Source organism: Phaenicophaeus curvirostris, chromosome 2, assembly GCF_032191515.1.
Source record: "Phaenicophaeus curvirostris isolate KB17595 chromosome 2, BPBGC_Pcur_1.0, whole genome shotgun sequence".
Classification (NCBI taxonomy): domain Eukaryota; kingdom Metazoa; phylum Chordata; class Aves; order Cuculiformes; family Cuculidae; genus Phaenicophaeus; species Phaenicophaeus curvirostris.
In genome coordinates this window covers 88,673,948-88,686,334 of record NC_091393.1, presented here as the reverse complement: position 1 = coordinate 88,686,334, position 12,387 = coordinate 88,673,948, and the positions used below count along the sequence as shown (strand labels likewise).

The following is a 12,387-nucleotide window of genomic DNA, read 5'->3' as shown; positions in this document are numbered from 1 at the left end:
GAAAGTCATTTGCCCACTCCACCGATGGCAGCAGGGTCTCCACTCAGTGCTCATCCCCATGGTGGAACAAAGATGCAAAGACATTAAGAAGAGCAAAAACAGAAGTTCCTTTTATCTGTATCAGAGAATAGAGGCAACACATGAGAAAGTGGCACCAATGAAGCAGGAGCTAAGGTTTTGATGTATTTCTTTTCCCAAAATATTTGCGAGACACAAACTGAGACAAGATGTTCAGGAATCAAAGGTCAGCTGGCCATTCTCTAGACCAGTATTGCCAGGGCTCATAAAATCCAGAAAGGAAGAAAAAATCTGATTTATTACAGGCCACCAGTGCCTTTGGGAACAGCAGGCTACCAACTGCTTAAGGGCATAAATTGACACAGGAATCAAAGCCATGTAAATGAAAATGTTGTTGGCAACATTGAAGAATACTCAGCTCAACCCCCCCCAACTATTTGCACATCACCTCTGTTTTGTTACAGGCACGACTTTGTAAGATGCTTGATGTAACTCAAACTCACTGTGAACTTCCAGCAGTCTTCAGATGAGGCAGCTCTGGACAACGGAACAGATTTTAAGCCCTGTATTTTACATAACTTCGGATGAGCATTTTGCCACACTAACATTTTCACTATCGTGGCCACACAACTTCACGTGAAAAAAATTTAAAAACCCAAATATCACCTCTCTTTCTGCCCCTCGCTGAAAAGTGTTATAGCCACTCTTTATGGCCCCAGGCCACGTTGAGAACTAAACCCAGGTGAAGCTTCACCTCCTACAACAAACTTGCACAGGTGCCAGTTAGAAGATCCATAATTGACCGCATGTATTTGATAGAGCACTAATGGCACAAACAAGTTATCCATTACCTTTCTTGGGACACATTCATTATAGTCTTCGCTAAAACTTCTTTGAAAGCTGACTTGGGGAGGGGGGCGTATAATTAGAAATATATTGGTTTAAGCCAGAAATCCATACTAGCAGACTTGCAGTGCACTAGAATGTTTCCAGGTACCAGCTCACCAGCAGAAGTCACTGCAGCAGGATCTTACCAATCTGGCCCATATCCTCCTGCCCTCTGGGTCTCCGTAGTGCAGTCTGCACCACAGGCTCTTACTTCAAATTCTAACATCTTCAGACTGGAGCCTGTGTGTTGTGGAAAGCACCTGCATAAAAAAATGCTTCCAACTGGCTCCAACAATGAACTTCAAATAAAGAAAAAGAAAAAAAGCCCATACCAACTCAGACAGTTCTGATTGCTATCTCCATGCTAATCACAGCAGAGGAACACAATTCATGAGTCCATCTCAGTTTGCCAAGTTGCAAAGGCTTGTTCAAAATAGCAGCTGAAAGCAATCGTAGTCCTTCTCCATACCAATACTTCCCTGTCAGCTCAGCAGCCATGGGGAAGCCTTGGATTAGATTCTTCCCTCCAACAAACCTTTTGCAGAGACTACAAGAATTGCTGAGACCTCTCTCTCTTCAGGAGAATTTTTCCACATGCTGCTTTGCTCACAGAAGTCACTTTGAACTTGGCAAGTTTCTCCATCTTCCACAGTGCTTTTGGACTAACGTTACTGAGTGAGGAAAATCATTCTTTTTGATAGAACTAAGTCTCTTCACCCTAAAAAGCCAAAGCACACCCGTCACACACATACAAACACTGCAAAGAATTAACACAGAAAATAGTTTATTTTCTACTCCAAGGGATCTGAATAACAACATTTCAAACTCATCAGAAACAAGCTTTCAAGTAATACTGCAAGGGACACACAATAAAAGTACACATCCAGCCCTCAAAAAGAGCTGGAGACTCCTGCAGACAAGATGTACTTCCTAAAAACACTGCTGAAGGTGAAAATCCAGTCACAGTTAATAGCAGCTCATTTGGGTTTGCAGTTCTGCAAATGAAGTCTCTGTCACAAAGAAACTCCTCCCAATACTGAGAGGTTTTGTCTAAGTAAGGATTTCAGGACTCTACCTCATTACAATATCTTACAGTAAAAATACTTGATGCATTATAAGGCATCTTCCACCTCTCCAAAAGAAGGAGAGAAAAGCAGAACCTTCCGATATCCAAAGAAAGTGAGCTGGACTAACAGATGGCACAGGCTTTGTTCCGATCAACAAGGCTCCACCAGATCACTGCCATGCTACTCTTGAAGCGTATCAGGATTCAAGTTCACTTTGACACAGTGCAAGAAAGCTACCGATTCCCAGCAGTACAGATCTTCCTGTATTTGTGTATGAAAGCATCCGTCTTTCCAAGACTAACTCCATAGACACCATCTGGCACCAGAGACCCAAACCGTGTCTGTCTGCTGCTGACGGAAGCTTCTTCAACACCGTTCACTGAGGAGGAAGCGTTCCCATCAACATTCAGGGCTTTTGCAATGGCAGCTTCCCTTGCGCCATCAGCAAAGACAATAGGAGAGTCACTTTTGGCATGCTTGGCAACGCCATCAATGCGCTTATGGAGATCTTGGCTCAGTAGCAATACAATAGTGCCTCCAACACGCAGTACTCTGGCAAAAAAAAAGGAAAAAAAGTAGGTTAGGTGTTCATTCTGCCTGACATTCATTCATCTGTGCAGAACTCAACACTGCTGACGCTTCAGATGGCACTTGCATTCAACAAAACACTAGGCCTGTTAATGCTCATGGCTCAACTCGATAAACTACACTTCCAAATGGAGTTTAAATTCCCTATCTTTATAACTCTTTCTAAATGGGAGAACAAGGTCCTATCCTAACTCCCAAACATTTCTGGCCTCAGGAGTTCTTTCCACTGCATCAGCAGGGAAGGTAGATTCTGTTTTCCCCCTCTTGGTATTATTTCAAGGACTGAGGGGAGTATCAATTTCAAACACTGGTTTTCGGTTGCATAAGCCTCCACCACTCTGCAAAGGAACAGCTTCCCAGGGCAACAGAAGATTGGTAAGGCAATTCTGAAGCTGACCTTTCCATTTGGAAACTTTAAAAGGTCTGTTCTTTCTCTGTTCCACTGATCCTTAATGGTTTGCAAACTCAGGAAGCAGAGGAAAATTCATCACTGTGCGTAATCCATTTTTCACAGTACATGACCAGACGTGACACTTGGCTTTGAAAGAGAGGAGAAAATAGGACTATCCTTGCTCTGTTCACAGCAAGTGGATTGAACAGTCTTACTCGTGGGGCTCTCACAGTAACGGTCCCTTCCTCATTTCCACATTCCCAGGGAAATATTTTGCTTAGAGTGGCCCAGCAGAGCAAATAAGACCAGACTACAAGCAGAGTCAAAGGGAGGGCTGGTCACTGTAAGCTGACACAAGGTTGCCCTGCTGTTCTGTGGAGCTACCACACCTTCTTCACCACCTTCCCACTGCATTCCTGCATTGGGTGAGCAAAATGAACACTGCTGAAGACCAGTCCTACAGAAAGGACTGTCAGCCTTTCAGCCAAGAAAAGAAATAAAGAAGCACATGGTTTGAACTGCCTGATAGAAGCAGCCTGCTATTAGTTTGGCTGAACTCTGCTACAAAACAACAGGGTGAAAGATGAAAGGAGGCATCTAAAAGCAGACCAGGTGGCCAACTGGATATACACTAACAGAAAGGAAAATTGATACCACCATTTTCTGGTCTGACATCTTTCTTCCCAACAATATAGGCTAGTAAAAGCTTGATTGTCAACCCAAAAGGAAAGCCTATGATTTTATACAAGCTGACCTCAACGGAGACGCTTTATCCACCTGGCCGTGCGTTAAGTTCATCTAGGTCATCCTCTCCTCTTTCTCCTTTCTGCCTTAAGGGTATTTGTGAGTGTGACTCAAACATTTAACCATCGTGCCTTGGAAAGAATATTCGCGAATGTAGCCCACACAACAAGCTCATTCCTTGTCAGCTTGTGCTGCCGCCAGCATTTCCACAGCTTGCAAGACAAGCCACAACAGCCTTCAAGGGACAATTAAAGGACTCGGACTTTCACTGGCTGCACGGGATCCGACTAAAAAACTGGAGTGTGTTTGGAATAAAGAAAACCTGAAGCTGGCTGAACACTTAGGATCACAAACCATCATGACATTTACACCAAACACGTATACCATGTCAAGGGCCACACGTACCTCTCCATTTCCTGGAGAATATCTGGAAGGAGCTGAAAGACTTTTGTTATCTTGAACTTCTTCCCAAACGGAATATCCGCAATCACAGCATCAAAGCTTTCTGAAGGCAATGCTGCAGAATAAAGGCAGGTCTTTAAATCGTCCTGTGTGGAAAACGAGCAGCAGCTATGCCCTCAAGCACCTTACAAAACTGCCTGCCAACGCTTTTGCGGGTTATGCACCCAGACTCATGGCTCCTTCTGTACCTTTCCTCACAAATGGCATCACAAAGCCACCAACCCAATGCAGACCGAGAAGAGACAAATGCATGAGTGTGTGGGTTAGCTCACAGACTCCTAGTTAGTGGGGATAGGTTTGCTCCATAACAAGACTCTACAAACAAGGGACTGCATGGGTCCAAATCAGCTGCTGCTTCTCAACACAAGGGAATCTTTACAAGCAAAAACACAAAAGAAGAACTAAGCTTGCAAGCATTTTACACTAAGTACATGTATGAATGGCAACGAACCACATTTTAAATTCTTCTCTATCCCCGTTTTCTCCAATCAGAATCACCTAGGTTCTGTTGGAGCTTGAGTCATTGAAGTACCTTCCCAGAGTTTCTGCATCCTACAACAGTCCGTTGTTGTGACCATGAGGCAGCACTGCACCCTTGTGGTGATGAAGGTTGGCCATATACCAGGCTACGCCGGCCAGACAGGGCTTTGCCAGCTTGCCAAACAATGAGACTATGGATTCTCCATCTCTCAGGATGCTCAGAACTCGACTGGACAATGCCCTCAGCAACCTGACCCAGCTTTAGGGTTAGCCTCATTCCCAGCAGATGACAGGACTAAAGAGCTCCAGCAGTCCCTTCTCACCTAAATCCTGTCGTGATTCTATGCCAGCCTTTCCAGAACTGGCAGGAGATGTTTCTTGGACCATCCTTGGAGCAACACTTGCAGCACAACAATTTTAGAACAATTTTATCTACAAATGGAAGGACAAGTTACCTACAGTCCTTCAACACATGCAGAAATAACAGCATCTGATCAGTGACAAAGACACCAGTTACTTGTTCAGTATTAGAAAAGCCTGACATCAAAGTACTGTCCGTTACCCTAGAAGCTCAGCACAATCACAGCTTTTAAAGAAGAAATAAAGCTATATATGTTCTTACAAAAAAACACATAATATTTCTTACAGTTCTGATAAGAAATACATTGCAAGTTTAAAAAATATGAACGCTTCATCACCCGTGCACAGGGAAGAACACCCAGCTCTCGTCTGGTGTAAATTTCATAAATGACTAATTTAGATTCAGGCTTTGAGGTCCAGAGTAAGGTCATTAAATTATTATGTTCTCCCCTGATTAACTTATGAAGTGAGAGCATGAGCAGGAGAGAGTCTTCCAGGAGAAAGGCATCGTCATTTAAGATACTCGTACTGCAAAACATCAACGAATTAGCTGATCTTAATGCAATTACTTATCTGGTAAATTGAAGTTACAAACCACTTTTTGTCTGTCCTTGCTGTTTTCCCATAAGACAAAGAATTCTTATATAGTATGTACTCTCTGTGGCATTCAAAACTTTACCATTCAGACAGACAACTACTGCCCATGTCTGACAATTATTATTTTCATTGTCTTCTGCTGAGTATATTCTCACCAAAGTTCCTGGGAGCAGGAGGCAGGGAGGGGAAAGCAAAAAATTATCCATTCTCTAGAACTACAGTCACTACTTGGCTCTTTTATTAAGAGGTAGCTCTACTACACGTAACCTCAAGAGATCCTATGTTACCTGCGTAATCCTAAAACTACAAAATATTTCCAACATGTATCACTTGGAAAGCCTACAGCCATACCTTTCACAGAAGCTTTAAGCAACTCAATCTTATCCATCAAGCCTGCAGTCCTAAGATTCTCATCTGCACCTTCTAACTGTGAATCACTTAGATCAGCACCCCAGTAACACGCTTCCTGTTCAGAGAAAAAGAGAAAAGTCACTTGGACGGGAACCAGGTGTATTTATTTTAGAAAGGCTTCTCAGAACTGTCTTGTTGCACACCTCTCCCAAGATAAACCCCTTGCTGGGAGATCTACTACCATTCCACAGAGCAATACATAGACTCAGAGGACAGAGAACTGGGTGAAGTTTGAGCACTCTTGACTCCTTCCGTATTCTGCTCTGCTCAAGACACTTGTGACTTACAGAAACATTTAGGCTCTGTACTAACAGCAAGACCCCAGATGGCTACAAACAGCCATGCTGCCTCTAATAGTGGAAACTGGCTGTACTGTCCCACTGACACCTCTGATCCCAGGATAAGTCGAGGCACTTTTAGAAGTCCACGCCAGTCTTGCACAAACCCTGTGCTTCCTGCGGAGCAATGTTTGTCCTAAAACACTCTCAACAACGGCACAGAAGGACCGGTTTGGTTCTAGCTTTTCAGTAACGCACTTTGGTATAATGGTTGCACACATTTTTTCCCGATGGAACTACAAGGTCCTGCCTGTTGCTACTGTGATACTCACAGGCCACTCTTTAGCAGCTTCCAGAAGTATCGTTCCCAGCCCACACATGGGATCCAGCACAAAGGCACCTGCCTGCAAAAATAAAGGGGTTATTGTATCTCAAGCAAGACAAACTCCTCTCCCAGGACAAAGTTTACTACTGACGTATGGATCACCTAGGTATTCCCACTGTGCAGTGTAAGTAAAAATAATTACTGGTTTTCCAGGCCCAACTGGCTTGCAAGAGAACATAGCAAAACACATTAGTAGTTTCACTAGAGACAATGCATCGATGTATGTAGCCCTGAGGTGATGTTTAGTGGAAAAGACTAAAAGTGGACTGCAGACAGATATTGGTACCAAATTAATCTGTGGAAAATATCACACTTGCTTCTATTTTCCCCTCGGAAGAGCAACCCAAACAAAATTTGAAGCCTGGAGAGTGAAAAAAACTGTGAATCCTTTTCCTCATTCATGTCTTAGAGCATGGGACACTACAATCACCACACTTCTTCAAAGCTCCCTGCTCCTGCCCCCATAAGCAGCAACCCCTCCATCATTTGGGACTCTACAGCTTTGCCATGAACATTTGGCTTACCCTGATTTCAGCCAGAGATGCCATGGCCCATGCAACTGTTGACCGCAGCCCTGCTGTTTTGATATACTGTCTGTTTGCCAACGGAAGCCTGCAGGCAGCAAAAAATCAATGTTAGGCAACAGCACAACCACCCAGAAAAGCCCATGTAATATGAAAGAATAAATGACCTGGACAGATCTGCAGACAGACACAAACGACAGCTTGCTTTTATCCATAACTCATCACAAAGTCTGGCCTACAAGCGCAGATAAGCTCCACACAGAACACAAGACTAACACGACAGTCCAGTGAATATCAAACCAGAAGATAAACGCTCACAGTCAAATGCAAGACTATTTAGAAATTATGCCTGTTCTGATACTGACAAAACAAATCTGATGAGGAGGACGCCCACCTGAAAAGGGGAATCCCCACCACAGAGTGAATGTCATTAAGATGGACAAAGACCTGAAAGAGGGGAAAAAAATTACATTTGAAACTCTCCATCTGACACATCAATAGCTTTAACTCATTTAAACCAGACACAGAAGATGTTTCTACAAACTTCTTATCCTAGTTTTAAGAACAAAAATATACACTTTGGACAATTAGATTAATTGGAAGAAAGCACACTAAATTATCAGAATACCTCCTTGAAGAGAGCATCCCAGCGCTCAGCTATTCCCACACACACGCTTATTTTTTGGGGCATTTCAGATGGAGGCAAAACTGAGTAATCCTTACAGAAGTATAGGCAGCTGAAGAAAATGCCCTCCTGTCCTACAGAAAGCATCTTAAAAGACAAGTGAGCTCCCCAACAGATTTGGCATGACTGTAGTCCCTCCCCATGGAGCCCTAAGAGAGCCATGATGCTTTTGAAGTATCTCAGTGCTCAGCACTTAAATGGTTTCATAGCAAAAATCTGGACAGGAACAAAAGCCCCACTTCAGGCTCAACAAGGCCGTATTTGATGCACAGCCGATAAAAAACAGAGCTAGTAGATGAGCTCAGAGCTTTTAGAGATGGTTTCAGACCTCCCAGCACCGGTGCTGAGAGCAGCTTCCACAGGCCAAGCACAGAAATGAAGAAACAGCTTGCCAAGGGCAATGAAACCTTTCCAAGATCTCCACACAGCCTGCACCATGGAGGATGCCTAAAGCAGGCTACTTTGAGGGACGAGCCCTGGGAGGAGGCTCTTCCATCAATGGCATTCTCAAGTTCTTCAAGAACACAACCTCCCCGCTCACTCTCTTCCCCTGTAGAGGCTAAACTACCTGCTCAACAGCTCAGGGGACCTCTGCTTTCAACACAGAGTTCAGCACTTTGCAAGCAGGCCAGATCCTGAACCATCACCTGCATGGATCCTTCCCCTCAGAGGGGGGCCATGCTGGCCATTCCAGTATTTAAGTGCTCGGGAAGGCACTCACACAGTGTCTACTGAAAACTTTAGCTCAGTGCTACCCAATGATTTCTAAATTCAGCAGCAGAAAGACAGAGAGAGGCCACCATCCCATGTGCAAAGGGAGCAAAGAACAAAATGAAAGATATTGCGAGCAATTCTGGAAGAAGCAAGAAGCCATCTAGCAGACAAGCACTACTACCTCTAGATCAGGGTTCCGCAGATCAGCCCGCCACCCAAACTGCTTCATGAGAGCTATGCCAACGGCTCTTCCGATCTCCTGCAAGGGGGAAGAACAGACACGGGCAGTAAAACCAACAGATTTAAAAAAACTACCCATTTCAGCCTCAACTGCACAATCCTCAAGTACCTGCCAAAAGAACGGGCCTCTCTTTATCCCTATGAGATTAATTCCTACAAAGCCCCAAAAACGGACAACAGGACACAGGGAGTAGAGCAAACACACCAAAGGACAAAGGGATTATCGCTTAGCTGGAGTGTGAGAGGCTGAAGTTTAAGTCCCGCCCAAGCTACAATAAAAGCTGTCATCACTTTTGGAATTATAGAACATGCACTAAAAATATTTCTGATGGACATAAACTAGATCACCCAGGAGGAAATCTCCAAACACGCAACTGCTACTCACAATTTTAATGCTTCTATGGCATCTAGAAAGCTCTCACTACTTTCAGAGTGCAAGAGTTGAAACATGACACAAATTTAAGCAAACATTCATGTTGGCAGGCTCACGCGTCCCACCTGCCCACGTTCCTAGCTTCAGCAAGAAAAAAAAAAAAAATCTAGTTAAACCACTGCTGTCTTCAAGTAAGAGAAATCTACAGAAATTGAAACTACACAGAGCTTTGTTTATTTTTTTTCCCCTCACAGCAGAAAGTTATTACAGATGGGATCAGTGCTAGATGGAAAGGGCCCCTGGAAGTCCTCTACGCCACTACTCTCTCCCAGGGCCAAGATCCACTCCCTGTGACACCTCCCAGGCCTGCACTGCCCTCCTAGGGAACAAACACTCCCCAATACCCAGTCAGAGCCCACCGACCCGCAAGTTCTGGCCTGTGCCTTTCTTTTACACCCTCTGCCACAACTGAGAGGAGTTTCGCTCCACAGTCCTTGCAAGGGCCCTTTTAAGTAGCTGTAAGCTAGTATCAGATCACTTCTCAAGCTCCACAAGCCCAAGTACCTCAACTTATCCTCAATAAAAGGCACTGATTTGAAAAATACTCAGGGTAACAGAGCCCAGAAATTAACAGCAACCCTAGCATTTCTACTTATTTAAAACAAATGCAGATTAAGGGCTTGGTTGAGAAAATACAGAAAAACCTCCAGCAGTTTATTATTCTAAAACATACAACACAACTGAAATGACAAACGAAACTACACATCTCCCTTCCCCTTTGGTAAATTACTTTAAAACAGAGATACTTGAGCATACCTGCGAAGTAAGTATTTTGGCAATTGCTCCACTACAGCGACAAGAAACTCTGAAACTGAAGCCAAATTCCTCATTTGCAACAGCTTCCTCTTTGCTGCTTTTGGAAAGGTCTTCTAAGGAAGCCTGGCTTTCAGTCCCACAGTTCTGGTCGCTCTTTCTCTCAGGTACCATATAACTCTCTCCATCTTCTGCCTGACATTCCTCAGGCTCTCTCACTTGTTCTGCTTTCTGCCTTTTAGTTACAATATTTGTCTCTTCTTCTGATTTTCTCTTGAGAGGCAACCTGTTTTCTGGAAGCACATCTTTTTTCCCCTCGCACCCACGAAGGTTCCTCCAAGTAGAGATTACATCCAGCCAAGACTTTGGTTCCTCAGTGACAAGGCTTTTAATCTCATGCAGCATCTTCCCTGGAAGAAAAAGTAGTTTCAGCTTAAGTACTACAGTCTCAGAATTTGATTTTCCTACAGATTGAGAACAGCTGTTAACAGACGGTGTTCAAATTTTGTTTGTGTGTGAATCCAGGAACCACAGCAGCAGGCATCACTGCCATCACAGGCACAACTGAGCTCTCAGTATCCACACATGCCACCAGCAGAGACCAAGGCATCCCTCTGATTAGAAGCTCTGCAGAACCAGGATGAAATTGTGCAAGGATTGTATTCTGCAGAAGAATTCAGCAGCTCTAAAAAAACTGGACCATTCCCAGGGACAGAGGGCCAGCCAACCATGCCATCCTCCCCAGAAAGCACTTGGTCCAGGATTAGAGACGTGGGATACTTTCCAAGAATCAAAGACACACATTGATTCAGCTCAGAATCAAGTCCTCCATCCCTGGAGGTGTTCAAGGCCAGGCTGGATGGGGCCTTGGGCAGCCTGATCTAGTGGGATGTCCCTGCTCAGGGCATGGGGGTTGGAACTAGATGATCTTTAAGGTCCCTTCCAGCCCATATTGTTTTATGATTGTATGACTCCCACCGGGGTTCACGATTCCAAGTACACCCGAGAGAAGGAGCTGGTGCCAGCCTTACCTTTCTCCCTAGAAACGGGGAGCGGGGGCTGTTTGTGGAGCCGCAGGAACAGCCGCTCTCCAGACCGGAGCTCCCTCAGCTCAGCCAGCTTTGCCTCTGTGCTGAAGAAGACCTTTCCAGGGACGCTGACCACCTCCAGGGAAACACAAGCTCCGATCGTGGCAGGAAGATGTGCAGCTGGCCACCCCAAACAAACGCACATTTGGGGCGAGCAGCAGCCCCTCAACCCCGGGTCCCCCCTCCTCCCCTGGCCCTTCTCCACCCTGGCCCCTCTGGGTCCAGGATTAGAGACAGGGGACACTTCCCAAGAATCAAAGACGCGCATCGATTAAGCTCAGACTAAAGTTCACCAGTTTGTTCTTTCTGAAAGGAAATATCTCTTCCCTATTCATCGAGCTGACTTCGGTCCTGCAAGGTCTGAAGCCTGAACTCACGCCTGGGGGTAGTTCTCCTGACCCAGCTGTGACGAGGGACGCACGAGGAATACAGAGGCCAATTCGCTGCAAAACCTCAAAACCGGTCAAGGCACAGGGGGCTGGGGGGAAGCTGCGTCTTTTCTCGGTTAGAACCACGGCTAAACTTGATCCTCAAAGCCGACGGCGACCTGTCATCTCCCAAATTCAACCCACCCAGCACGCTCGGGGCGAGCAGCCGCCCCTCCAGCGCGGGCCCCCCCTTCGCCCCAGCCGGTCCCCTCTCGCCTCCCTCGCTCCCTCTCGCCTCCCCCCGGCCCCTTCTGGCCCCGTCGCGGGGGAGGCAGCGCCGCCCCCGACCCCGCGGGGGCCGAGGGGACACGTCCCACCCCTGCGCCGGCCACCCGCCTCTCCTCCCTTCCCTCCCCTCCCCTTCTCCTCCCCGCCCGGCCCTCACCTCGGAGGCGCCGAGCCGCGCCCGCACCTCCCGCTCCAAGAAGGGCTCCAGCCCCCTGCCCGCCGTGCAAAAGAACCGCCCGCCGCCCGCCGCCATCGCAACGCGGGGCGGGGAGGGGGCGGGGCCCACGCGGGGCGGGAGGCGGGGCGGCGGCGCCTTCCCCTTCCTAGCGGGCGGTACCGCTCTGGGCCAGCTCCGTCCTCCCCATAACCTCCTTTCAGGTCCTTAGATGGAGCAATGAGGTCTCCCCTCAGCCTCCTGCAGGCTAAAAAACCCCAGCTCTCTCAGCCGCTCCTCATAAGGCCTGTTCTCCAGCCCCTTCACCAGCTTCGTTGCTCTTCTCTGGACTCGCTCCAGAGCCTCAACATCCTTCTTGGGGTGAGGGGCCCAGAACTGAACACAGGATTCAGGGTGCAGCCTCTCCAGTGTTGAGTACAAGAGCAGAATAACCTCCCTGGACCTGCTGGT

General features: G+C 46.5%; 1 protein-coding gene across 1 annotated transcript; it reads right to left on the bottom strand.

The window, feature by feature from the left end:
- Positions 1-1,697: 1,697 nt before the first annotated feature.
- Positions 1,698-12,037, bottom strand: LOC138718353 (THUMP domain-containing protein 2-like). Its single transcript, XM_069852798.1, has 10 exons — positions 11,920-12,037; positions 11,050-11,182; positions 10,022-10,428; positions 8,774-8,851; positions 7,588-7,640; positions 7,194-7,281; positions 6,617-6,688; positions 5,947-6,061; positions 4,102-4,213; positions 1,698-2,525 (listed from the first exon to the last, which is right to left on the bottom strand). The coding sequence occupies exons 1-10, from the start codon at positions 12,013-12,015 to the stop codon at positions 2,207-2,209; spliced, it is 1,473 nt and encodes a 490-aa protein (XP_069708899.1). The 5' UTR covers positions 12,016-12,037; the 3' UTR covers positions 1,698-2,206.
- Between the last annotated feature and the right edge of the window lie 350 nt (positions 12,038-12,387).

Coding starts and splice junctions, on each gene's coding strand:
- LOC138718353 (XM_069852798.1), bottom strand. CDS start 12,015: ATGGCGGCGGGCGGCGGGCGGTTCTTTTGCACGGCGGGCAGGGGGCTG. Junction 8,852..10,021: donor CCAAAATACTTACTTCGCAG/GTATGCTCAAGT, acceptor TCCCCCTTGCAG/GAGATCGGAAGAGCCGTTGG. Junction 7,641..8,773: donor TGCGGAACCCTGATCTAGAG/GTAGTAGTGCTT, acceptor CCCCTCTTTCAG/GTCTTTGTCCATCTTAATGA.